The following is a 25,414-nucleotide window of genomic DNA, read 5'->3' as shown; positions in this document are numbered from 1 at the left end:
TATTGCTTACAGGGAGGCTGGCATAAGTTAGGATTACCTTGATTGAGATTCGTGGAGCCTCGTCCGTGGCATGAAGAACGAGGCAATAGCCACCGGGGAGATGACCGAAGGGACTCGCATCATTGGAGAGCCGCGAGACGGAGAGAGCCAAGATCCAGTATCCACTTCATGGGAGGATCTGATCTGAAATAAATAACATTAAAAACAAGCAATGTGGAGCCTGCCATGTTTGTCGGCATAACGCAGCACTTACCGAGTCCTACAAGATGCCACGAATAGACCCGCAAGACGGAGTAGTTGAAACTTGACAAGCCCTGGGATATACTTTACATGTCGGACCAGCCATGGGACGGTTAATTCGGGCCTCGTGGCGATCGGCGCTGCGGTTGCATGGGAATACGAAGGTTACGAGCGTTAGACTGCTTGGCATCAGAAAACGTGTCTCCCTCCTTGCGTGCTGCCCTAGCTCGAAGACTCCGGAACGATGATCGCGATCGAGTACGGAGTATGTACACCGTAGATCTGACTGCTCGCCCACCGACTACGGAGTAAAGGGTCGCGTAATCTGCACTGGAGGTCGAACCCGTCACATCCACTAAACTAGCAGGCAGCCCTCAGGCCTACGATTGGCACGTGTCGCTGAGTCATATCGGTCACGTGTAGTCACGGTGGGGCGCCAGACCCAAAGGGGAAATCGGGCCAACGGCGAACATTGGGAGTCTCAGCCTTGGTCTCTCCCGACTCGCCTTCTCTTGATATGCCCCAGTACCATTTGACGCGGCCCTAGTCTGTCTCGCATCGAGGCAGTTTCTTCGGGAAAGAAGCAAGGCCAAATCCCCAATAAACAAATTAGATTCGGGCAAAAAAAGGAACCTTTCATTTATCCGACCAAGTCGGTACTCCCCACCGACAAGCTAACTGGACAAGCCTCTTCCCCACCCGACTACTTTCCAACGCACGGCTTGATCTGTGCTATCCATTCGCCGGTCCGAGCCGGATCATGAGACAATGGGGGAAGAGGGCAGCAGGGACGCCGAGCCAAGCATCAGGCCCGACGTCAACAATCAGGATTTGATTGATGCTGGTCCCTCGGGGGCTCCTCCTGCCCGCCGACTCGCCAGTACTCAGGCGGGCAACCCGAGATCGTCCAGGAACAACCAGTCCTCCATAGCGAATCAGCAAGCTTCCCAGTCGCGGAACTTCGAGTTTGTCCTTGTAACCGATAGCGAGTCGCGCCGTCAGGTCCGCCGTCATGCAATGCGCCAGTACATGCATCAGCGGCGCTTGGACGGCATTGCTCGACTGGGGACCTCTCGTGTACCGGTTAGCGGTTGGAGTACTCGTCCCGCCCCGAATCCCGCGGCTTCGGACCTATCTCCTCGGATCAAAGATGCGGAGGATGATTCTCCTTCGAAATCGGAGCGGGAGTCGCCATCCACGGACGAGGAACAAGGCACTTCCCCAGGATGGCAAGAGTCCCCCTCGCAGCTGTTGGTCCCGAAAGCCCAGATTATCAAACGAGAGGAAGAACCGTCTCCGTTAATGAGTAGCTTCCAATCTTCGGATCCCCTCGCCTCTCCTGGGAAAGGGGGCGTCCGGGACCCGTTCAGCTGCTATCCTATCCCGATATGCCATGCGGATCATGAATTGATCCAACACTGTAAGTTTTGTTCGCCCGCTATTCCACGATTGTGGGGTCCCTTTGTCCCGAGGGCGCAATGAGAGTCTACCTTGCAGTGTGCATTTAGAATATATTGCATGTCTTTTCTTTTCTTCTCTCGTCTTCTTAAGAATATGATGCTTCACAACGTCCTGGCTGGGGGCTTACGAATTATAAAGTTGTGGTGACCTATCCATCTATGATGTACAAGTTTGTCGATCGCATTACAGATAACCCGATGATGGAAATATTCCGGCAATTTGCCCTACACGACGGTCTTCCGTTCCAGGCTATGCTTGCTATTGCCTCCAAGCATCGTGCAGGTGTGGAGGGAAAGACTGAGTCAGTTCAGAGTCTCACACACAAGATGCGAGCCTTGCGGATGATGAACGAACGAATTCATGCGGACTCGACGGGGCAAAATGACGGAACCATATACTCAGTGGCTACCATGGCTGTTATCGAGGTTCGTAGGAAACTCCTACTTCTTGAGACATATTTTCTGACACCCACTAGAAATGGTCTAAAGATGCCTCCATCGAGCGTATGCACTTTCGAGGGCTGGCTTCGATGATCAGAAACCGAGGCGGGATGCGAGGAATGCGCGTCTCGAGTCCTTTCCTGGAAAAAGTTCTCTATTGGTAGGTCCTGATCATGTTTGTCCACACTGGGTCTGGAGACTGACCATTCGTGCAGGGTTGATTTCAGCTGTGCCCCGAAGGCAATCGTTAGTACCTCTCTACCCTGGACAGGCACAGTACCAGACATCCCACCCTCTGGGTTTGACTTTCTTTCTCATGACCTTCATTTTTCTATACCTCACGATTCCACAACGGATGAGGGGCCCGGAAGCGAGTGTGATAAACTACGAGCATGCGAGGACTTTCTGAGATTCTTCCGCCGCCTTCATGACTTGGAATATGCCGCGTTGAACGCCCCTCCTATTCTAATGTCTAGTATTCCGGGTCGGAGCACCAAACAATTTAGCCCCGGCACCCAGTTACATTCCATACTGACCATGCTTCCCGACTACGACCATGGAATCCGGGACATTCGATTCATCGATGAATACACGGGCATGGCTTGCCTCTTATTTCTCGCTGTCGCCCTCTACGATTGCTATATTAATTCCCTCAACTTTGACCGATATCTTGAATGGCTGGGCAAGGAAGTCAGGAAGTTGAATCCGCACACGAATCCCAGCATCACATCGATCCTCTGGCTCTTCCTGAACAACGGCGGGTATCCCAGGGACCAGGCCGGGGACACAGGAGACCGGTGCTGGATCGTGTCCCGCATGGTGCGGGTTGCCAAACGTCTGGAATGGAAACGCCAGGGTACCATTTGGGACCGCGTCCGCCAGGTTCTCATCGATTTTATTTCGACGCAACAAGAGTGCGGCCTTGGTTCGGACAGCGTTGACGAAGCAGCCCTCCTCGCTCGGCAGCAGAAAACCTGTCGAGCTCCGGGATATTTCTGGAGCGAGGACCAGATGCGTGAAGATATACTTGATCTCGAAATCCCTACAGCTACGACATACTCTGAAATGAATGCACCAGTTCTTACGTAGTAATCCTCCTTCATAGTCCAACACCCATCCATTCATTTTCGCTCTTTTGTTCTCGCTTTCTGCTCTCGGCGAGTTTATCGCACCCCATGGCTGTTCTTTCTGGTCTCTCTTCTGCTTTCATCTTATGACACATGACTGATAATGACGAAATGGTAACGAACAAGGGCATGAGAAGAGGCATTGCATACCTACCCACATGACCAGCTTTTGATCTTGATCTTTCTGGATATATATAACTATGTTATTTCATTCAAATATCGCTAGTTGGTTATCTCCTGGACGAATAATACCACCCACGGAGCACTCCCAGTCGGTCCATATACTATCTACCTCGCGTTATGAAAATGTGATGAGAAATATAGAGATTTACTATCGTGACCATCTCCCCCCCCCCGGTTATGTTTAGGGACCCAATGCCGTCCAATTGATCCGAGTAAGTACTAGGTAACTATTTAGTAGCCAGAGAAGCAAGGCGGTTCTCCACATCTGACCTGTCGAATGAATCTCGATTGATTGAAATCGTCCGGAGGCGATTATGCAAGGATCTCTCGGCTAGCTCACTAGTTATCTATGGTCTACGGGCCTAGAGTCCTGCCGGATTGGTTCCGGTGGACACATTCGTCCCCGCCCGGAGAGATAGGATATGCAAGGCATGGCAGAAAAGGCGGAATGTGGTGCGAATGGAGCAGGAGTGATAACGGCGAAGGGTGGCTTCGGGATCTCGGCAATTGCAATGCAATGATGCCCACGCCCATTCATGGATTCTCTACCTTCGTTGAAATCATCTTGCAGGAAAGAACGTAGATGAGAAAGCCATCCCTTGAAATGACATGGTATTCAATACCAAGTAAGGATATTGAGGATGTAAAAAAGAAGATGCATGATTGAAGTGATGCCTATCAGATGTAAATAATCAACGGGGGAGGATATAATAACAATGATAAGAGTAAAGCACGCGGCAATTGAAAAAAAAAAAAAAAAAAAAAAAAAAAAAGGCAAACATAACGCCTATACGATCGACCAAATTCATGGTATCAAATGCGGACACGAAGACTTGGAATAAAAATAAAAAAGGAAGAAAAACACAACCAGCTGGCATGAAAAAAATTTGAGGGTGTATCTTGTGTATGTGTATCGAGAGGGGGGAAGCATGGGAGGTAATGTTCAAGCTTCCCCTTGGTTCTGGATCTGGTTCTGTTTCTTTCTCGTTCTCTTTTGGGGTTCTTTTATTTTTCTTTGGTTTTTATTTTGATGATCGGTGACTTCGTCATTATCGGTCACGCCGCATGTCCATTCCGTATCCGTAAGAGCATTAGAAGTTCGAGCTGAAGAAAATTCAAGTGGTATATCAAGTCGGGGGAAATTTCAATCTAGCTAGGTTTGTCGCAGCCAATACGGCCCAGCAAGGCCTTGTGGTCACTTTGCGGGCCCAGTCCGACCCGGCCGCGTCCTCGAGCACGAACGTTTGAGGATCCGTTGGATCGGCGCCATTCGGCATTGGTGCCCTCGGCGGCGGGGGCGCTGCCATGGGTGTTATCCTTGCTCCCAGCATTGACCTCCTCATCTTCTTCGTCATCGCTGCGGCTGTCCTCGGCGTTTCCGGTACGAAGCACCCCCACGGCCACACGCACGACCATCGTAAACCAGATGATCGAGAGCACTTGCAGGGACAGGAGTAAGGAGAGGAAGATCCACTTGATCGTGCGGTTCATGCAGATAGGGCCGTCGAGGTTCAGGAACGGATAGAAGAGGTAAGTGAAGTTATCGGGGTACCCGTCGGTGGAAATCATCTCCGCGGTGGTGCCCGAATAGCAGCCGTACGCCATTTTCGCGGGAAGATCTTTATAGATAGACCAGCACAGCAGCGGGTACATGATGTGGCGGGTGACGAGCCACGTCCCCATAAACACGCCGAAGGCGATATTGCAGGTCTTTTCGAACTTGAGGTATTTGAGGATTTTCGCCGTCTGGGGATTTTCTGGGTCAGTCCGGATTCCTGTAGCAAAGTGCCATTCCAAGCATCAACATACCGGCAAGAGCAGATCCACAATGTCCATCAGACACAGCACCACATTGGAAACATTGTAGAAGCCATAGATGTAAGCCGAGCTCAGGAGGATGCTGGTGATGAAGTGGTGGGTCAACATCTGGTAATGGTCCTTTCTCGGCTCCTCGATGTTGAGGACGAAGATCTGTTGCAACCAGAACGAGAGTTGCGCCAGCAGATACCATTTTAGAGTGCCCGAAACGCCCCGCGACGGCCACTCGACCCAGATGGCAGCGTTATCCCGCCAGTAGTAGGAATTGGACCAAATATACTAACGCGTCCCTAGTCAGCATGCAAGTTCCACAAAGCGATCACCGACGACGCAGCGCAGCGGTACGAACCAGTCCGAAAGTACAGAAGAAACCGTAGTATATCCATTGCCAGCCCTGCTCGGCCAATCGCACAGCAGCCTTCTTTTTCAGTCCGGCGAAGCGGCCAAACGGGTGGAAGACCCAATCGATAGCGATGGCCCGGATGGCCGTGAAGGCGACGGCGGCGCCGGCCACGAAGTAGATGTCGTCCCAGCCTTGGATGTAGAGTCCGGACTCGGGCTGGTAGTAGGACAATTGGAAGAAGGGGGTCGTATAGGGACTAAGCGAAGGGTAGAGGTGATGAACGGCCAATAACATCGAAAGTGTTGTCAACGAGATCCCTGTGCACCACGAGACGAGTTAGCCAATCATGCCGGGGTGAAATTGCAATTCTCTCCAGTCGGTGACATCCTTGGACCGATTCACAACAGAAGAAAATAAAAGATAAAAAACAGATACAAAGTCTGAAGAAAAAATGAAGGGGGAAAAATTTCCCCCAACCATATACGTTCTTCCTCCAAACAAAGAGACATACCAATTTGGTTTTCCACTATCCATTCTCGGAACGTGGTTTCTTTGGCGACAGGTCGATGGCCGGTAGTCGGGGTGGAAACGCAGGCATTGAGTTCCGTCACCGAGGATGACGGGGCGGAGATGTCTTTTTCCATGGCGAGAGGACTCGAAACTTCAAAGGATGCCAGATCCCGAGAGGAGTAACGAGGAGGGAAGGAATTGAGGAGGAGAGAGAGAGAGAGGGAAGGAGAGAGAGAGAGAGGAGATCGGAGACGGCAGAGGAAGAAGACGGTGACCAATAATGGCGGGGGGGAAAGGGACCGGGCAAGACAAGGCCAGACAAGCCAGAGAGCGCACTAAACGCGCGGTTCCGCGGCGGGTACGTTGGGCTGGGCTGGTACTGTAGATCAACAGAAGGGTTAAATAATAGTAATAATAATAGTAATAATGTGAATGGACGTGGACCGAGTACCAGACCGGTCGGGGCGAGGGAGAATAGCAGGAAAAGTTGAAAAGAACAGAAGGAGAAATCTATCAACCAGGAGTAAATAAAGAATTCCCCCAACAAACAATGGCCAGTCCGGGGAAAGAATATGCAGAGGAAGAGAAGGGGGGGAAAGGGAAGAAAAAAAGATAGCTCAAAGAAATAGGGCTATCTGTTCTTTTTATCGGGGTTGATCAACTTATCTTGTGGGCAACTAATAAATATTAATCTAATAATAATAGTCAAACAATCATACTCCTTAACTACTACTCCGTAGTACTCGGACAGAAAGTCAGAAAGACAAAAAAAAAAAATGTTTCACAAAAGAGGGACGGCCCACCCGCAGTTACGTACGCGGTACCTTCGGTCGCCGTGGACGAGCCATACTGAGGCGAGGTACTGCGTAAGTACCCCGTAAGTACAGAGGACTCACCGCCAGCCGCAGGATCCCTCGAAACTCCGTTTGGCCTCAACTCTCCCCCAATGATGAGTGCCGCGAGGAGTCACGCTGCAAAAGAGGGTCCATGATAGGCAGATCCCCGATCCTGTCATTGGGAGATGTTGGGGGGACTGGAGGACTTGGACCCTACTCTGTTACTCATCGATCTGCATCTGTCGGGTCATCGTACGCGTACTGTACAATCTACCAGTATCCCCAGGTAGTCACATCTAGATGGTGTACACGTAGTCCGTATGGCTATGCTATTGCCGTCATTATCTATCTACACGCTTCGATCTTCCATCCTCCATCGTCAGCCTTATGTACTGCGCGACTCCCCTTCGCTAGAGCCGCTATCCAACCCCGCCGTCACTCCGTTGACATACTCCGCCGCATTGACCCCCAGCTTGGCCATATCCACGTCTCCCTGTCCGCCCATCGCCTGCGACATGGCTCGAACCACCTCCTCTTCCTCCCAGATGCTCGTGGCGTCAACGCTCGGGTCGCCGCTGCCGATGCGGCCCTGGTCCGCCTGCGTCTCGACCACCGTCCGCCAGTAGCCGTCGTCCCGCTCCTTCAGCACCTTGTCCCGCACCACCGCGTTTCGAGTCACGCTCGTGGCGTGCAGCTTCGCGCTGGCCCCGGTCAGCGCCGACAGCGAGTTGTTCACTAGTTGATCCACCTGATCGGCCTGGGACGGCGGCGCGAAGAAGAACCGGTTCGTGGCCGTCACGTAGATCAGAAACGCGCAGACGCCGTCGAAGATGGCCAACGCGAGCGGTCGCAGGAGGGTGATCTGATGGTATAGACTCGATGGTGGCTTAATGCCCGCCCGCACCGAGGCGGGCGCCGACTGCACCGGGTCCTGCGTGCAGACGACGTACAGGTCGATAGCGGCCAGCGCCAGGCCCGCTACCGTGAACTTGTTGCGCCAGCTGGCCGCCTCGCGGCCGGCCAACGGAGCCGACGTCACCACGCCCACGATGACCATGTGGAGCAGATGCGGCAGGATTGTGTTGAACGGCAGGTAGTAGAGTAAATAGGTGTTCACATTGTCCAGCGAGCAGAATTGACATCCGGTCAACGTCTCCGGCCCGAAGCGTAGGTACACCTTGCGGGCCCCCACCGACGTCAACTTGGACCGGAGCAGCGTGTCCGCATCGGTCAGCGTGTTATCGGGCCGGTATCGCGCCAGTCGGCTGAAAAGGACGTCAGTCGAGGTGTTGATGCGCGAGCGAGTTAAGGCGAAGATACTCTCGCCAGGGGCATGAGGGTTAAACGGGAGGCTGAGAAGCAGGAAGAACAAGGTCGTAAAGAAGAGGATGTTCAGTGCGCGTCCGGCATTGGTGGAAAGAGCCTGGGGCTGGGGACGCGATGCGAGCGCAACTCGGAGGCTTCGGTAGTAATTAATGACACGGGGAATCAAGACGGGAGCAAAGAAGATCAAGAGCGACTTGACGCTGTGGTCGATTCGTTAGCATGGGATGCGATCATAAAATCAGGGATTTGGACAGGGACACACGTTGCAAACGAGATTCCGAGGTCAACCATCTTGTCCAGATGATGGCGGAATGATGAAAGGACAGAAGCTCGACGGGCGTCAAAGAATAATGGTTAAAATGAATGGGTCGCACGTGCCAAGAGTGCCGGTCCCCAATCACAGCGCCGCTTGTATACTTCCACTACTACGCATTTATTTGAACTGCAATTACATTCCATCTGCACTGTCAATCACTAACACAACAAGGTAGAATTTCACTATCAAACTAACGATTGCTACTATCCACTCCGGGGGGGGGGGGGGTGAAACCCCTCGCGCGCCAGGATAACGAACGAAAGAAAAGGAGAAAATAAACAATCAACAAATATGCAAAAAAAGTGAGAAAACGAGAGAAGAAAAGGAAGAAAAGAATAAGAAATGAGACACCTTTAACTCCTAAAGCCCGCTAATTTTTCCATTCAACTCAACGCCGTCGTAAATAGCACTCCTACGGAGCAGTCGAAGGGTCGAAACAAGATGCGCACCCCCTTTTCAGCATTGAAAGAAGCTCAAACATGGTTCGATTGCATTGCGGGATGATGCGCCAGATTTGGAATGGCAACCCCCGACGAATCCCTCGAGTATTTGGAGGACGCCGCATCGTTCAAGTTCACTGGGTTCACAGGACGAGAGATTTTCAGAGGGAATCGGGACATGCTCCGCATGGACGACTGCCTTCTCACCGGTGAATGCGGGCTATAAGTGGGCAGCGAGTCCTCCCGTTTCAGGCCCAGTTGAAGAGACCGCTGGCTGCCATTTCGCGTGACAACTTTCTGTGGCGCAACCGCCCCATAAACCCGAACATGTCGCGCGCTCACACCGGCATCGCGGTTCGTAAAGATGAAACTCTATCAACGGGGATCAGTCATTAGTATGTCCATATGTTCATAACCGATACACGGCACAACTTACCGAAATCACATTGACCACGCTCATGACCATGGCCAAGATGCCCGCAGAGAGCACTATACGCCAAAATGCAAGTCCCAGGGACTCCTGGCTGGTGGCCGGGGTGTTGAGATCGCCCAGAACACTCATTCCCAGCATCATCATCACGAGAGCCAGCGTGATAAATCCAGATTCTTGACCCAGCAATGGCCAGTTGCGATCGAAATAGCCGCGGAAGAAGGGAAGTTCGGAGATAATTAGGAAGACTGTAAATTGCGGGTCTGTCAGTAACTACATACAACCCAACCAGACGAGTGCGTTCAAAGATTCAGAGTTCAACTTACTGCTGACTCCGGCCACCATGGAATGGGTGACCGCCTCGAAAAAGAAGAAGCTGCTCAACAGCGAGATCTTCACCAGCATGACCACATTGGCGGCGATGATGTCCAGAAAGACGATTATATTCAAGACTCGAATGGCGTTCAAGACGACATATCCTGGACCAGCCAGGGACTCTTTCAAAAACGCCATCATTGTTGACGTCTTCGTATAAGAAAAAAGAAAACAAAATCCGAAATATTTCAACTGAAAAAGCGTAGAGGATTTAACCCTCAATCATGCAAATTTGTATGGTATGGTCTGGAGAATATTGAATCAAGAAAAGGACGAGAGCTCGTAGAGAAGCTTTTAGCTGAGTAAACAATAAGACAATAGGAAGGTGGAAGCACAAGGGCCGGCCAGCAGGACCGTGTTCTGAGAAAGAACCGAAGGAAAGACGGAAAGAAAGAGCCACGAGGTCGAGTCAAGGATAAAAAGAAAGAACAACGCCGACAAAGGTCTACTACTATGGAGCACCATTCATCCGAGGAATTCTTACAATAGGAACAAAAGCGGAGTGAATGAATGCCCAGACAAAGCCAACAATAGACATAGTTGACAGGAGTTGGGTCTGAAACACCATCGAGTCCTAGAGGAACAATAATGGCCATTCATTCTCTCGCGCCTGGCTATTTTTATGTCTATAGGGCATTTTCTCGGACAAGCCTTACCGTGTTGAGGTGCTTGGGCGTGATGATCGAGAGATGCTAGGGAATCCCGTAGCGCTGAGACGGATCATGCTGACCCTTCCATCCTCCTCATGCCTGACCAGACTGCAAAGTGCGTTACAGAATCATGCCGTGGACAGTAGAAGGAGTGGTTGACAACGCAAGATTGGCACTGGTTTGAAACCCTCATTGCTCAACCAGGATCGGATCATTGGCCCTCGATCTGCCTCTCCCTCGAGTCCCTCCATTTTTTTGGGATCAGATGGACTGCCAATGGTGCAAATAAGCGCCTTACTGCACCAGCAAGACCTGTATGAAATGAGCAGTAAGATTCCTCTTTAAACGCTCCATCCTGCACGCTGCACGATACCCGCCGGAGCGGTTACAGCTTCCCTGCTTGATGCTCTGCGCGTCCAATTTGTCGTCGTAATATAACCGCCCGGGGGGCTCTAGCCGTGTCACCCTCGGTCATTGAAATAGAACGGTTCAGATACATCTATCGGGATCATAGCGAGGCTAGAATCTTCTAGCGGCCGATGAAGGAGACTAAAACAAATCGAAGAAATTCGGCTCAGATGTCGCGGACATACTTGATGATTGCTGTTAGAGTTTAGTAAAGGGGTGGAAGAAAACAAATCCATCGACCTAATAAGAAAACGAAAGAAAGAGAGACCAAGAGGATACGAAGAGTCAAGAGACCCTACCGTGAGTCCTACGAAACCAAGAAGAGGGAACTGCCGGGGTGGCGGCTCGGCGACTAAGAGTGGCAGAAGTTCTAGACAAAAAGAAAACTTTCGCTTGACTTTTCCCCCGTTCCTTTATCCGTCAGCCAGACAAAATCCCTCATCCAGGCACACCATCCTTTCAATCTCCAGCACTTCCTCGCAAATCGTGGATATATACATTCCCTACTTAAAATGACTCGTGGAAACCAGAGAGAAAAGGCTCGCGCCAAGAACCAGAAGGCCGAGGGTGCTGTGGTATGTTCAACCCTCTTGGATTCCCCTCTTTTCTTGAATCATGTTCCCAAAGTCTCGCCGGGGAATACCTCTTTGCGCATTTCATCTCAAATCGCTGACTTGCATCGCCTACAAAGAAATCTAAGAACACGATGACCGGCACCGAGTTTCAACGACACAAGGAAAGCAGCGCTGCTATCATGCGTGAAAAGCAAAAGCTCGGTATGTCTCTATCCCCGCATGACCCTCTCTTTTCTTTCCGTGATCTTTTATTAACCTTTCCTCCGGTCACTCCAGCCGATGAACGCCGTCAAGCCGAAGCTGCAAAGAAAAAATGATTCCCTTCGCTTTAGAGACTCTTGCGCTCTACCATCCACACCAACCAATCCAAGATTCCTTGCCGCTTTTTATCTATCGACTGTTCGTGTCTGTCTGTCCGCCGATGCATGACCTTCTGTCCACTCGCTCCGACTCGCAAGTTGCTGTAACGTTTGGACAACGCTTTCTTGGGAAGAAATGTTACGCGGTCTGTTGCTTAGAAGCCGTCCGGTATTTTCCTGGAAAGTTGAAAGGCAAGGACCCTGAGGGCGACATGTTTGCGCAGATTGGTGGTGCAAGTTTGATTTTGGATACTCTACAATGACGAAGTGAAGAAGGTTAGGAGTCATTGGCGCCGATAAATACTATATAATATCATGGCAAGCGAGGCGTTTATTTCTACCTGCGTTGGCGTTCAAATCCTTCGTAACCTCATGATCCGAATAATGTCTTTGTCTTAACATAGCCTACTATACAAACCACCGTGAGAGAGACTAACGATACAGCGTCAGATTGCGCCTCGCCCGAAACTTGAGGGCATCTATCGGGGCTAGCTCTCTGGCCAAGTTCAAGTGCACTGTCCCGTCGATAACGATATCACCTTTGGCTGGCCCGGTATTCTTGTGCAACGGTTAGCCATGCCCTCCAGGAGTTCTTCGGTCCGGGCGTGCCGTGCCCTCGTTCCATTTTGTCAGTAGCAGTGCTCCCCAGGCCAGAGGGTCGAAAACCGCTAGTTGGTCCTGTAAGATTGAACGACTTCACAGCCAAATCCACAAATGTCCACAGAGACTCTCCCTCCCAGCCGATGTCCACAGCAAAGCGAAATACCCGGTTGACCGCGCTTTCTTGGGCGCCCCGGTCCTCGACCGCTTCCAAAACGTAAAGAGTAAACATCCATCCAGAGATATCCGTCGGTTGTGCCTGACACCAACCCAACATTGTTTTGACGATGGGTTCAGCCAGCAGCCGGAAAGAACTCGAAGAGTCCTTCATATACCCCGACAACACACCGTGGAGTTGTCTCATATGACTAAACGCATAGTAGTTCTTGGGATGTAACTCCCCTGCGCGGAGCACAATAGCAAGTTCATCTTCAAGGAGACTCTGTAGAGTAGTAGCGCAGAGAGGTCGTGGATCGGTCAACTCCACTCTTTGCGGGTTCCCATCTAGCCAGCCCTTACTGCGTAAATGTATCATCTTATCCAGGACCCATAACCGATGCTGCCATAGCGTCGGTGATTTGGTGTGTCTGTGCAGTGGCGAGCAGAGGAAAGATGTCAGCAGCGACATCTCCGCATCCAGTGCTAGAAGCAGCGTCTCCCGGGCATCATTGTTGTCGGGGTCGAGCTCATGCTGCTGTACAAGGCTGGCTAGGCGCTTCTTTCGCCAGTTGCACGCGGTGAGATGTTCACAGTCGAAGAGAAGGATAATTTCGGAGCAGATGGAGAGGTCGTCGGACTTCCTCTCCGTGGTTGTCGCGTCTCCATCTCTCGATGCCGTGGAAGAGCCACGGTCCAATTTACAGATGGTGTCCTGGAAAAAGATACTTCGAGCCGTCACAAAAGCCTGCACCAAGTATTTCTTGCTGATACCTATTGAGCAATCATCTTGTAGCAAAGGGCCTAGAGCCGGAGGAAGGATCTCGATCTCGAGAATGCGACTGTTCCTGGTAGCGAAGATGCGGGCGAGGTCTTGGAAAGCATCATCTGGAGAGGACATTTGGGGTCTACTGGCAGCATTGGCAGAGTCAGTCGCCTATGAGCATGGCGATTAAGATGTGGCCATGAAGTAGAGGAGAATTGTTGAGTTGAACGGAGGGGCAGAAACGCCGCCAACCGAGCGGGAAAAGCGACACCTCAAAACGTGACAACGTCATTCGGAAAACACCGCTTCTCGGTCTGCTTGTTCCCTCTTCGTTCTCTCCACTGGTGTTATCGACTTGTCTAGCCACTGGAAGCCTCCCTCTTCTTCTCGGAGCTCCCTTGATTTAACCTTTGTCCTTCCGACGCAAGTGGGTTTCGTGGCCCTCTCCACATTCCCGAAACCTGCTGTGTGCGATTGATTCTCTGCGACCTCTGCGACCTCTGCGACCTCTTCGGCCTCTGTTCTACGAAGACATCGACACCCTGTTGCCTGCAAAATGCTGTCCCTGATCTGGACGGTCTTTTTTGTGCACGTTGCCATCTATTTGGTCAACACCATCGGTGCCAGCACAATCGATAATCTGGTATGTTCTTGTTATCGGGGGTGTTTAGCGTTCCCTAGCATCATCATCAACACCGTGAACAGACCGACTGACAGCTCATCTCTTTTCTCGTCCTGCAGCTATGGATTCTCTACGTGAAACTCCCAACTCCGACCTCGAATAAGGCGCGCGAAGCGAACCGACTGAAACGCGAAGCTCTCCAGCTAAAGCGGGAAATGAACAACACCAGCTCCCAGGATGAATTTGCCAAGTGGGCCAAGCTTCGAAGACGACACGACAAGACTATGGAGGAATACGAGGAAATGAGTACGTTTCGAAAGAGCTTCTATACTCCCTTTACCCTTTGTCTTTCCATAGGATAGCTCTACATGTCCATGTGAAAGAACCCGGGACGATCTCCGCAAGATGGGATGCTAATCCAGGACACGAAACCCAAACAGATAAGGCACTATCGGCACAGAACTCCTCCTTCGAATGGAGCGTCAAAATTGCACGATGGCTGAGCACGAACGGATTAAAAATCTTCCTGCAATTCTGGTATTCGAAAACCCCCGTGTTTGCCCTTCCAGAGGCCTGGGTCCCCTACTACGTCGCATGGATCTTGTCGTTCCCGAGAGCGCCAATGGGCTCGGTCAGCATCCAGGTCTGGAGCAACGTGTGCGCAACGGCGATTTCGGCTTTGGCAGAGATTGTCACAATCGTGGGACAGGCGGCGATTAGGAAAGGACGCCCTGCTCCAGCGGCGACGGCTCAGAAGACGAAATGATTTAATGTTTACGCTACGGATGAAGTTTGGTGGAACGTAAAGATAAAATAATGAAAAACATTCTTGGATGGCTTGGACAGAGAAAGGGAATATGACACAATTATCATTCATTGATGGAATTCATGACATTGTAAAACTAACAATATTATGCTATCTCAAAAGTTTTGAAGCATGTTCTTCAGATATAAGAAAAAATCGTTTCTCGTCAATAACCCCATACCGTAGTAGGGATCTCAGGGCTTGACTCTATGATTGGTATATCATCATATGAACATATGCAGCAAAAGGAAAAGGCAGACGAGACTACTGAAATACAGTAGTCCCAGAGAGAATATGAGAGTCCGACCCCTTCGATAGGGTTTCTGTGCCAGCGAACGTTCATTCAAACGCCACCAAGTCACCGCTTTGCCATAAGCTACAGACTCTGGAAATGAAGAGAGAAAAAGATAAAAAGAATGAACTCCTCGCCTCAAGAATGAGCCCCATTGAGTTACCCAGGTAGGATGACAAGACCCTACCGAGCAATCGCATGACTATTCAAACACGACGAAAGGCAACCCAATAGAACAACCTCCCTCCGACACCCCGCTATACCACCATTATGTCCACCGGAGCGTCAAGAACGAACCGGCGTCGGATATAGTCATGAATGCCGGGAGAGAATAGGGCAGTCAGCCGCTATCAAATTGCTTCTATGGCGGCGCGTTTCCGCATTGCCTGACCGTAAAATAAATGGACAGGATGTCCGGGGACTTTCCCCAAAGCTTGATGAGAGGAACCTCCCAGTGGAGGTAATCCTGTGTGTGAGCTTTGAATGCGATCCTTTGAGCGAGGAGTTGGGAGAGAAAAGAGGAAAAGAAAAGCGCGGGTGCTTTTTGTAGCGGCTTTTTTTTTTCATTTTCGCTAGCTACGACGGCGCTAGCTACAATAGGTCTAGACCAGGGTCATGTGATACAGCCGGGCATTGACCAATAATGGGATGGCTTGCATACGCCTTGGACCACCATGGAACGGAGTACACGTTATTGGATGCAGACAGTTACTAAGTACTAACAATCTTCAGTGGAAGAAAACATCATTTATGCTATTTACTTAATAAATACAAAACAGTTCATCGCCGGAGTTTCTATTTTAAGCCTTAGCCTTAGCCTTGCCCTTGCCCTTCTTAGCCTTGGATCCAGCCTTCGTAACAGGCGAAGCGGCGGCCTCGTTGGCTCCCTTCTTGCCATCCTGCTTGGGGGTATCTTGCTCAGTCACCGACTGGCTTCCCTTCTTCTCCTTCTTGGACTTCTTGGGGGTATCATCGGACTTCTTCTCAGCCTTCGTCTCCTTGGGCGCCTCGAGGGTCTTGGGGGTTTCTTCCTCTGCGGGCTTGGGGGCTTCGATTTCCTTCTTCTCGCTTTGGACGGGGACATCGTCCACGCTCATCAACTGCGGCAGCTCAAACTCGTACCCAAGGTCCTTCAGCTTCGAGGCCTTTTCGAGGCGCTTTTTCTGCTCGCGCTCAATACGCTCAGACCACTCGTCCCTTGTCTTGCCCTTGTCGAGTCGCTTCTTCTCGATGCGGTTCCAGGGGGTCTTCTTGAATCGTCGGTTGGCGCCCTTCCAGACCTCCGGGTGCAATTGGTCCGAAGGGATGTACTTGCACTTCAGGATATGGCCGTACATCAGGTAGTTGTCCATAGTCGCGGCAACGATCTTGGCAACGGAGACCGACTCGAATTCCACGAAAGCGTAATGCTTAGAGCGGCCAGTAATACGGTTCCTCGAGAGACGAAGACGAGTGATCTCGCCGAATTGTGAAAAGTATGCGCGCATCTGGTGTTCGTAGAAACCGTGGGGAATACGGCTATAGCATCGGATGTTAAGATCGGTAGGCAAAAGGAAACGTAAGCGCACAGGATGAGGGGGGATACATACCCAACATAGACGGCACCCGGTTCTTCTCCATTGCCAGACTTCTCGTCCTTCTGCTTCTTCAAGATCTTGCGCTTGGCCTTCTTCGAATCAGGGATCTTGGGAACTGGCTTGCTGGGGTCATAGCCCTCATCTCCCGACTCGTCCTCATCGCCACTGCTCTCGAATCCCTTGATGAGAGCGACGGTCCGGTCATCCTCTTCCTCCTCACCCTCGCCAGACTCAGAGGCAGCGGAATCGTCATCGTCAGACTCAGAGGCGACAACCTCGGGCTTTTTCGACTTGGGGGCAGCCTTGGCGGTCTTCGGTTTGGCGGCCGGGGCGGCGGTGCCGTCCTCCTTCTTAGACTTCTTGTTGTTGGCCTTCTTCTCAGCCTGGGCCTTGGCGGGCTTCGCATCCACCTCCGGCTCGCTGTCCTCGTCGTCGCTCAGGAAATCGGCGGCACGCTTGCGAGGCTTGATCTGTCTCGCGGGCTCGCCGTTGAACTTCACATTCGAGGCGGACTTTTTCTCGGCGGGAGCGCCATCACCCTTGCTCTTCTTCAGGATCGATTTCGAGGCCTCCTTAGGGGCTTCGGCGGGCTTCGCATCCGCCTTCTTGGTCTTCTTCGCGGGAGAGTCGGCGGCGGCAGTGGCAGCGGCAGCTAGATAAGAGACTTTTCAGCAAATGCACCGAGGCGAGGGAATTCCCTTATGCGGAGTTTGGAAAAACATACCCTTGCGCTTGTTGTCTTTCTTGCTAGGAGCCATGGTTTTCCCGAAGTTGAGTCAATTGTAGGCTGTGAATGAGCACTACAAATTAGACGTAGTTAAGAAAACGGAAACTTTTTTGCAGGAACCATTTGGATTTTTTTTTTCTTCTTGCGCTCCGGCCGGGAGGGGAAGGCGGTGAGGCCGCCCGGTAGTAAGCCCTCGGTCTGGATGTTTCTTGGGGAAGACAAAGCAACAAAACATTGGCAATAGTCTTGGTTTTTCTAATATTCTTCTTTTTGCTCTCTCTTACTCTTTTCTCTTTTGACTGGTCGCAGCTGATATGGGTAAATCCAAAAATGCAACCAAGGCACTGACACAGGAGGAAATTTGGGATGACTCGGCCCTGGTCCAGAGCTGGGACGAGGCGGTCGACGAGTACAAAGTGAGTTAACTTTCTCGAAGTTGCCCAGTATCTCCAGGCCTGATCGCATCTAACATCCAACGCATACACAAAGCTGTATCATAGCATCCAAGCCAAGGGGGAGAATATCGAGGATGTTCTAAGAGAAGCCGAGGCCGCGGAACTCACCCCGGACGATGCCCTAGGCCAAGAAGATCCGGACGACCAGGTCGCCGATGTGCCCATGGAGACGGCTGGCGAAGAGGCCGCCGTCGCTGGTGGTTCATCTGAGGCTGCGCAACCCCCACTGGGAGAATCTTCGAAGGTACGTCACCGCTGATTTTCTGCGTGCTACGGACCATGCTAACTGAACCAAAGTCCTCCAATGGAGAGCAAAAGACATCGTCAGAAGCGCAGCCAACCGGAGGCAATCCGATGGCGGCGATGCCTCACGCAGCGCTATCGCAAGGTAGGATATCCGAGCGTTTGATTTGGAAGATCAGGCTAATGAATGCTGTGGGACAGTACAAGATGAGGGCCTGAAGAACCTCATGATGTCCTGGTATTTTGCAGGGTACTATACAGGCCTCTATGAGGGACAGCAGCGGGCAAACCAGAACAAAAGCTGATGAAACATTCACGTCCTAATTCTTTCCGAGGAGATGCTTTTCTAGAGGAAAGCCTACACTCCTGATGACGTGAATGCAATGTTCCCTTGTATCAGGGAAAGAGCAGTCTCGGCCGGCCATGAAACGCCGGGTATGTGCCAGCAATTCTCGAGGATAAGTGGGCGGGCGACATGGAAGGGTTGAGAGGTTATGAATCATCCGTAAGAATGACCCCATTTTTGTACAGCACAACTCTGAATCAGGGGGAACAAACGTTATTGTGAATATGGCCAATACGACATAAATAGCTAATCATTTCTAACTACGCATAGTCTACGCGTAGTCTTACGCTTCCCAAACTATTAATTGAAATGTGAATAGAGCGAATGCAAGGGCATGGCTGTGGCTAGAGAAACGCAGTTGGGATGGGAGAATGTTAAGTACATGATCCCAACAAATGCTACGCATGGAGTTATAGTAATATTGTTGATTGCTAAAATTGAATAACTATTGTAGAGCATCGTTAAACCATTCCAATAAACACCGTGACATAAAACATAAGACCGAATACATTTTCCTTCCATCAACAATCAACAACCCGCGTTCCCATTGTTCCAGCTGCATTGTACATCCCTACCAGTCACTTCTTCTGCACACAATTTAAGCGATTCCACCGCCGCTCAAGATCTTTCCGACAACAGGGATCTTGGAGAAGATGTTGTCCTTGACCTCGTGCACGCTGCTCGACGGGCTGGCGGCGGCGCTAGCAGCGCTGCTGGGCTGGGACGTCGTGGCCGAAGGCTTCTCCTCAGCTTGGGGCTTCTTCTCAGCCTGGGGTTCGCTCATGGCACGCGACGGGGCGGGAGAGGGCGCGCTCTGTTGCTGTTGGCCGTCGTTGTACGTCTCGGATGTCTCTCCCTTGCTGGTCTTGTTGATCTCGGCGGGTACGTGCGACTCCTGGCTGGGAGCGGCCTCCTCACTAGGCGTAGCTGGCATGGGCACCAACGGAACAGCCGAAGTCACGGCATCAGCGGACTCAGTTCCTGCGCTGGTAGCAGCCTCGGGCTTCCCATTCTTCTCAGCCCGATCTTGTTCCCACATTTCCTCCATGTCGTCGAAGAAGTCGACAGTCGACTAGTTTAATTAGATTAGATTAAGGTCACTTATATCATGGGTTACCAAGTTAAACTCACGCGCAGGGACATCTCAGCAACCGAGGCAGGGTTCCCGGGGATCAAGTCACCGTCGGCCATGGGGTCAAACCGCTTGGTCGGCAGAGCCGACGTCAGGGCAGACAGCGAAAGGCATGCCGCAAGGATAGAAAGGTTGAGACGGGCCATTGTGACTGGTATAGATCAACAGAGATGCAGAAGAAATAAAGAATGGTAGAATGAATGAATAGGCTAGTCAACAAACACGTTTGATAGCCAATATGCAGCTGGAACTATTGGATGGGATGGTCTAAGGAAACAGTACAACTACCGGCAAGACCGAGCTTCCCAGCATGCTTTATAGCACTCACGAGCGAGGGTGATAACAAGAGGGATAGATACATCAGGAACACCCGAGCCTGCCAAGGCATGGAACCCGAAATCCAAATTCTTGATGCCGCCTGGATCGCAACCATCTCGTGCAACGATAATTGCTCATGTTTTGAGGTCCGACACGTCAGTAATGTGCCTTGATTCAAAGTAAGGGATAGAGGACTGCATATCCGCCTCATGGTATGAGCATCCGTAACGCTTCAATGCCACAGAGCCATTCCCATTGGATCATCTCGGTCCTAACCCTTCCAGCCCTTGATTACGTAGCATGCTGGAGCTGATCGACGTTGGAAAGCCCCTTGGTCGCAGGCGCCGCCATGCTAGGACGGTTCAGCATACCAAAGGTGCTTGATGGCCGGTCATTCCGCCTACGCGCTACACATACACATTCCACCGACGGTTCAAAATGCAAAGACACCATGGCGAAAAATCTGGCTTGGAATGTATCTCCCTACTTTTGACACGTACCACCGCACCAAAGAATTGGCAGTGGACGCAACACGAGAGAGAATTTGAGAATGGACAATGTCCAATTGAGTCACTATTGGCACGATTTTGACCTCGAATATCATAGAAGATGTGACGGACAAGGCTTCGAATGTGCCAGGCTGTAATAAGAACCGGAGACTACAGGATTCCATGTTTCACCTGTGAGTTAGTAACTTAAACAATCAAGGCAGTGTGAGCAAAGGGCATTCGTTCTTCGGGGAAGATCATCTTCTTCCAAACGAGTGGCACACGCAAAGGTGGGCTTCTCAACAGCCAGCAGCTTATACTTATACTATCTGGCGATTGAATGCAATTCATTCACAATCTGTGAATCTCCTTCGAAAAGGGATGTGTGCTCAAAGCGAACCCAACTACCTCGGAGCGGACAGGGTAAACCCTATCCAAGTGGCAGGCAATGGGATTATAATGAGCACGCGTATCAGTCTCGGTCTCAAATCTAAATTTGCAGACGGAATGGAGAGCCCATCCACAAGGGTATGGAGACCTGGTATATGTGGAAGAAGAAAGGGGAAAAAGAACGCGGAAATCGACGCGAAAATTTATCATTCCGCGGAGTGCGTTGCTTATGTCATCCCTTGCCGGAGGAAATAACTTCCGGGTGGTTTTTATGTTTATCAGTTATCTTATCGGGAATCTAGACGAAAGAACGCATTTCATTGTCCTTAGCATTTAAATTTACATTTACAAAACTGGCAGGGGAATCACTAAAATATGCAGATCGTCAGAATCTCCGGTAGTTCCCCGGCAAACCGCATGTCATCCAGATCTAGAATCGGGCCAGGACTCTCTCCTGAGTGTCGGACAGCGCCCACTCATCGCTATACTTCTTACTCCGCACCGTTTCGGCCTGCTGGGCTGAAAACCCCTTGGCCTCGACGGCTGGATTATATCCAAGGCCGGTTATCTTTGCCACGGCGTCGGACGAGACGGGACTGGCTACCTTGCCATCGGCTCGCTTATATACAGTCACCACGACCGCACCGCCCAAGCCCAGGTTGTGTTGCAAAGCGGCATCGGTCCCGTTGATCAGCCGGTTGTTAGCCCAGCCACGCAAATGCCACACCAGCTCTGCACACTGCGCCAGACCGGTCGCTCCCAGAGGGTGGCCCTTGGATATCAAGCCACCGGAAGGGTTGATGACCATCTTGCCCCCGTACGTAATATTGCCCTTGCGGACCATCTCATGCGCCTGTCCGGGCTCACACAGCTCGAGCGCGTCGATGGTGATCATCTCGTTGGCCGAGAAGCAGTCATGCAACTCGCACACCTTGATATCCTTCACGTTCACGCCGGCTTCCTTGATGGCTGCTCGGCACGCATTTCGGGACATTCCGAATCCCATCAGATCGATGGCACTGCGGTTGTAGACTGTGCTGTTGTCCGTCGCCAGCTGCTGACCAGCGATCAGAACAGCCTGGTCCTTCAGATGGGGACGAGCATCCAGGAACTCTTGGGAAACGATGACAGCTGCGGCTGCACCATCGGAGGTGGGACAGCATTGGAGCTTGGTCAGGGGTTCGTGAATCATCGGGGCCTTGCTGATCTGCTCGAGAGTGTATTCTTGCTGGAATTGCGAGTAAGGGTTGCGCTTGGAATGCTCGTGGTTGACCCGAGCAATCTCGGCAAAGTCTTCGTTTTTAGCACCATACCTAATTGTTTTACATTAGTTCATGTACTATGACACAGTACGAAGAATCTCGGGAGGGAATACTTTTCCATGTACTCCCGACCGGCGTTTCCAAACATCTGCGCGGCACCCGGAGCGTTGGTGACGCCTCTTGTGTCGGCCATCATCATTCCGAACTGACCTGTCGGGTTCTCGCGGTCGTTGTAGACCGACTGAAGACTTCCCGGGTTCATCTTTTCGAAGCCCACGACGAGCACGCAGTCGGCGGCGCCATGGGAGACCAGAGTTCGAGCCATAGCGAGACCGGTAGACCCTGTGGAGCAGTTGTTGTTGACATTGTAGATGGGAATTTGGGTGAGGCCGAACTGGTAGAAGACGCGCTGGCCGCAGGTACTGTCGCCGTACACGTAGCAAGCAACACCTTGCTCGACATCGTCGTAGTTGATGTGGGCATCCAGCATAGCCTTCACTCCAGCCTCGAAACCAAGTTCATGATAATCGACCTTGCCCCGAGGTTTGATAAACTTGGTCATTCCCACACCCAGGACATAGGCGGGCGATGCTTGTTTCTTACCCATTTTTGATGGTTTGAAAGGAGGAGAGGATTAAGGAATTAGGCAATTGTAGGGACTCGAATGAAGATGTTGAAAATGAATGGAGTCGGTGGAAGACTGGAAGTAATATAATATATGAGATGAGTTGTTGGGGAAGATGGGGATGATCTGCAGCGACGAAGCCAGCCGTGGCTTCTGCGGGGGAGAGGCTTGCCGCGCGACCGAGGTCCCGAGGATGCTTGCCCGCTTCTGCAAAACCATATGAAGTTGCACAACGCTCAAGTACACCCTTGTGCGGAACCGACTTTGTCCCAATAATACTCTGTCCCAAGTTTGATGGTAGTTCAAGTCGCATGTCTGGTTGAGAATGTCCCATGTGAAAGAGGTAGCGCATGTAAAAGTGTATGGGCAGATACATGTACATACCTAGGCTGCACTCACCAAGTACTCGGAATACCTACGCAGGGAACGTGTGACGATCGAGTGCTGGCTTGCTGAGATCAGTGGTAAGGTTCTGTCTTGGATCGAAGTACTTGCGTAGACAGGATTCTGTTGGCTAAGATGCCCTACCGGGCAAAGTATATATATTGCTCTCCTGCCGCAGAGGATAAAACCCGGAACTACGAAAGTTCTAGGTACCGGGTGACCACCGAGGGAATTAGAAACAATGAGAAATCAACTTGTATATTTAAATCCAAGTATTTATTGCAATAGTAGACGTCGGGGCTTTTCGTAGAAAGGAAAGAGATCTCCCATTGTTGCTCAAGGGGATGCTTGGCAGCTTGCACCTCAGGCATCCAACGCATCTACAAGATTACGACACCATTCTCCGACCCGATAGGGTTGGTCCACGATACCACGGTCCATGTGGTCACTTAGTTTGGGGGATCCACGTACCGTCCTTCCCTAGCCTGATAGTCGAATCATCAATGTTTTTCTGGACATAATCCAGGTTTCCTGATAGGACAGCCAAGGTCTTGGGAGGGAGCCCTGAAATCGGTATCATGACCTAAACCCATGCGAGCGTTGGCCCTGGATCCGGGGAAATTCATTTCTCTTGAGCAGTCGAAGCATAGCACATCAGCTAACGGACTGTACACCGTACACTCCTTTCAAATTCATTGTTAGTCCATACTTCGTTCTCATGCCCGAGTAATTGGATTGACACGTGGGGCATCTGAGGAGACCAGGCTAAACAACCATTCCTCAGAACTAGACAACGTTGGTCTAACCGGAGGAAGTAAGCAGTTCCAGCAGAAATCCCCGTCATCCATCGCAAATAAGCGCCGCACGAGATGGAGGCGCGATAAAGGCGGCAACGTCCGGATGAGGCAGGAGGGCACTTTCGTACTTTGGCTCCGGGTGTACTGTGTCTGTGTAAAACATATCTGGCTACTGGCCAGGGAGGTATGCACAGTAGCTTCATCGCCGATCCCCACCATCTGCAACAGCAATCAAGCCAATGCGAGACAGGCGGGGTAAACGAGGCGGGCGGGTACGACCACCGCCCGGACTGGGTTGGTCCGATGATGCTTCCCTTCCCCCCCCTTGCCACTTTGGCCTCTGGGAGTCTTGGGCCCGGGCGATCATCCTTTCGCTCTCCACTCTGGAGCTGGTTCCGGATCTGGTACCGTCCATGTATTGAGTCTCTGCAGTACGGAGTACATGGCACAGTACATATACCGTACTCTGTACAGTCCCGTGGACATACTCCGAAGGATTTATGTCCTGTCATGATCGAGGGTATCGGACTCGTCTCTCGCAGCAGCTGGACGGACTGGTCGCCCTCCGTGTCACCACTAGATCTCAAAACTGAGGAGTGAGGGCATCCATCGTACTGGAGACCTCACGACGACGTCATTGGCTCTACCCGTCTTTAAACCGGGTCGAGACTTTCCCATGGCGGGGGGCAGGCGTTGGCCCACTCACGTTTGCTCAGGCAGTCTTTGGCGGGAAGTTAGCGCCTTCAGTAGCGCAGGAGCCCGCTGGGTGCACACAGGCCGCACAACTGATCGCTTGTGATGGATGTCGGTCCTGCTGCTCTCTCGCCGTCTCTCCCTCCCTCCTCTCCCTCCCTCTCCTTTCACCTCCTATCGATTGTCCTCTCTTCATTGGGCTTTCGGTTGCATTTGGGAGTGGATTTCAGCTTCCCTGGAGGTATGTTCCTTTTTGTTTTCTTTTTCTATTCCCCCTTTCACCCCTCTCCCTGCCTGTCCCTCGCATTTGTTGTTCCGTTACATGCAACAAACGAGGAGGGGTGGGGAGCTGTCAAAGTGGCATGTGTGCATACATGACTGACGATGGACCCGTTCTGTGACCCCTAGGTAGCTCCTGAACCATTCCATCCGCATTACCGAAAGAAGAACGTGGGAATTTCACAAGAGAGCCCGCTTGCGACCCTGCACAAACTCTGCTTTAATCGTTATATATAATTCTGTGGTGACCGGCCGTGCGGACATACCTGGGAACTTCAGTCCGCCGTTAGGATCTTGAGAGGGCTGGAAGAAGCATCCCACCATTACTCCCTATCCATTGACTGAACTGGCTGTATCAGTTCTCCTGATTTGACAGACAATCTCTGTCTTTTGAATACACTCTGCGATATCCACCAGGGTTGATCGGGCCCGCTTCATGGACAATTGTGGGACGCCGAACGGTCTGCTCGCACGCTGAGAGACCGCTTTGCGTTCCATAGGGTTCCCCAGCCTGCCACCTGACGGTCACGACGTTAGTGCACCTAGCGACTAAGCGACGACTCAGCGAGATTTCTCTACTTCTGCCCCCGATGGGATACCTCCAGGGATGACTCTTGATG

At 51.5% G+C, this 25,414-nt stretch overlaps 11 protein-coding genes across 11 annotated transcripts; 4 read left to right on the top strand and 7 right to left on the bottom strand.

Annotated features, from left to right (window-relative positions):
• Positions 1 to 1,008: 1,008 nt before the first annotated feature.
• On the top strand, positions 1,009 to 3,230 carry KD926_010708 (uncharacterized protein; the record flags this gene model as incomplete). Its single annotated transcript, XM_053103100.1, has 4 exons — positions 1,009 to 1,660; positions 1,891 to 2,126; positions 2,177 to 2,301; positions 2,357 to 3,230. The coding sequence occupies 4 exons, from the start codon at positions 1,009 to 1,011 to the stop codon at positions 3,228 to 3,230; spliced, it is 1,887 nt and encodes a 628-aa protein (XP_052953477.1).
• Positions 3,231 to 4,600: 1,370 nt separating this feature from the next.
• KD926_010707 (putative longevity-assurance protein (LAC1)) lies at positions 4,601 to 6,256 on the bottom strand (the record flags this gene model as incomplete). Its single annotated transcript, XM_053103098.1, has 4 exons — positions 4,601 to 5,197; positions 5,261 to 5,548; positions 5,619 to 5,929; positions 6,124 to 6,256. 4 exons carry the CDS (start codon positions 6,254 to 6,256, stop codon positions 4,601 to 4,603), a joined length of 1,329 nt encoding a protein of 442 aa, XP_052953476.1.
• Positions 6,257 to 7,343: 1,087 nt separating this feature from the next.
• On the bottom strand, positions 7,344 to 8,575 carry KD926_010706 (uncharacterized protein; the record flags this gene model as incomplete). The annotated part of the gene is made up of 2 exons (XM_053103097.1): positions 7,344 to 8,484; positions 8,547 to 8,575. The coding sequence occupies 2 exons, from the start codon at positions 8,573 to 8,575 to the stop codon at positions 7,344 to 7,346; spliced, it is 1,170 nt and encodes a 389-aa protein (XP_052953475.1).
• A 498-nt stretch (positions 8,576 to 9,073) lies between these two features.
• On the bottom strand, positions 9,074 to 9,986 carry KD926_010705 (uncharacterized protein; the record flags this gene model as incomplete). The annotated part of the gene is made up of 3 exons (XM_053103096.1): positions 9,074 to 9,412; positions 9,477 to 9,718; positions 9,797 to 9,986. The coding sequence occupies 3 exons, from the start codon at positions 9,984 to 9,986 to the stop codon at positions 9,074 to 9,076; spliced, it is 771 nt and encodes a 256-aa protein (XP_052953474.1).
• A 1,429-nt stretch (positions 9,987 to 11,415) lies between these two features.
• KD926_010704 (4F5 domain protein) lies at positions 11,416 to 12,100 on the top strand (the record flags this gene model as incomplete). Its single annotated transcript, XM_053103095.1, has 3 exons — positions 11,416 to 11,478; positions 11,595 to 11,679; positions 11,997 to 12,100. 3 exons carry the CDS (start codon positions 11,416 to 11,418, stop codon positions 12,098 to 12,100), a joined length of 252 nt encoding a protein of 83 aa, XP_052953473.1.
• A 272-nt stretch (positions 12,101 to 12,372) lies between these two features.
• KD926_010703 (uncharacterized protein) lies at positions 12,373 to 13,494 on the bottom strand (the record flags this gene model as incomplete). The annotated part of the gene is made up of 1 exon (XM_053103094.1): positions 12,373 to 13,494. One exon carries the CDS (start codon positions 13,492 to 13,494, stop codon positions 12,373 to 12,375), a length of 1,122 nt encoding a protein of 373 aa, XP_052953472.1.
• Positions 13,495 to 13,915: 421 nt separating this feature from the next.
• Positions 13,916 to 14,747, top strand: KD926_010702 (guided entry of tail-anchored proteins factor 1; the record flags this gene model as incomplete). Its single annotated transcript, XM_053103093.1, has 3 exons — positions 13,916 to 14,002; positions 14,077 to 14,287; positions 14,344 to 14,747. 3 exons carry the CDS (start codon positions 13,916 to 13,918, stop codon positions 14,745 to 14,747), a joined length of 702 nt encoding a protein of 233 aa, XP_052953471.1.
• Positions 14,748 to 15,878: 1,131 nt separating this feature from the next.
• KD926_010701 (RNA-binding protein) lies at positions 15,879 to 17,413 on the bottom strand (the record flags this gene model as incomplete). The annotated part of the gene is made up of 3 exons (XM_053103092.1): positions 15,879 to 16,596; positions 16,668 to 17,307; positions 17,380 to 17,413. 3 exons carry the CDS (start codon positions 17,411 to 17,413, stop codon positions 15,879 to 15,881), a joined length of 1,392 nt encoding a protein of 463 aa, XP_052953470.1.
• Positions 17,414 to 17,696: 283 nt separating this feature from the next.
• KD926_010700 (uncharacterized protein) lies at positions 17,697 to 18,385 on the top strand (the record flags this gene model as incomplete). The annotated part of the gene is made up of 4 exons (XM_053103091.1): positions 17,697 to 17,798; positions 17,872 to 18,081; positions 18,135 to 18,225; positions 18,282 to 18,385. The coding sequence occupies 4 exons, from the start codon at positions 17,697 to 17,699 to the stop codon at positions 18,383 to 18,385; spliced, it is 507 nt and encodes a 168-aa protein (XP_052953469.1).
• Positions 18,386 to 19,024: 639 nt separating this feature from the next.
• On the bottom strand, positions 19,025 to 19,704 carry KD926_010699 (uncharacterized protein; the record flags this gene model as incomplete). Its single annotated transcript, XM_053103090.1, has 2 exons — positions 19,025 to 19,498; positions 19,558 to 19,704. The coding sequence occupies 2 exons, from the start codon at positions 19,702 to 19,704 to the stop codon at positions 19,025 to 19,027; spliced, it is 621 nt and encodes a 206-aa protein (XP_052953468.1).
• Positions 19,705 to 21,184: 1,480 nt separating this feature from the next.
• KD926_010698 (putative sterol carrier protein) lies at positions 21,185 to 22,623 on the bottom strand (the record flags this gene model as incomplete). Its single annotated transcript, XM_053103089.1, has 2 exons — positions 21,185 to 22,067; positions 22,130 to 22,623. 2 exons carry the CDS (start codon positions 22,621 to 22,623, stop codon positions 21,185 to 21,187), a joined length of 1,377 nt encoding a protein of 458 aa, XP_052953467.1.
• Between the last annotated feature and the right edge of the window lie 2,791 nt (positions 22,624 to 25,414).

This window comes from Aspergillus affinis, assembly GCF_023601865.1.
Source record: "Aspergillus affinis strain CMG 70 chromosome Unknown NODE_85_length_165111_cov_88_837549, whole genome shotgun sequence".
NCBI classification, from domain to species: domain Eukaryota; kingdom Fungi; phylum Ascomycota; class Eurotiomycetes; order Eurotiales; family Aspergillaceae; genus Aspergillus; species Aspergillus affinis.
The sequence above is the reverse complement of the archived record's forward strand: the minus strand, read 5'-3'. Positions and strand labels throughout refer to the sequence as shown.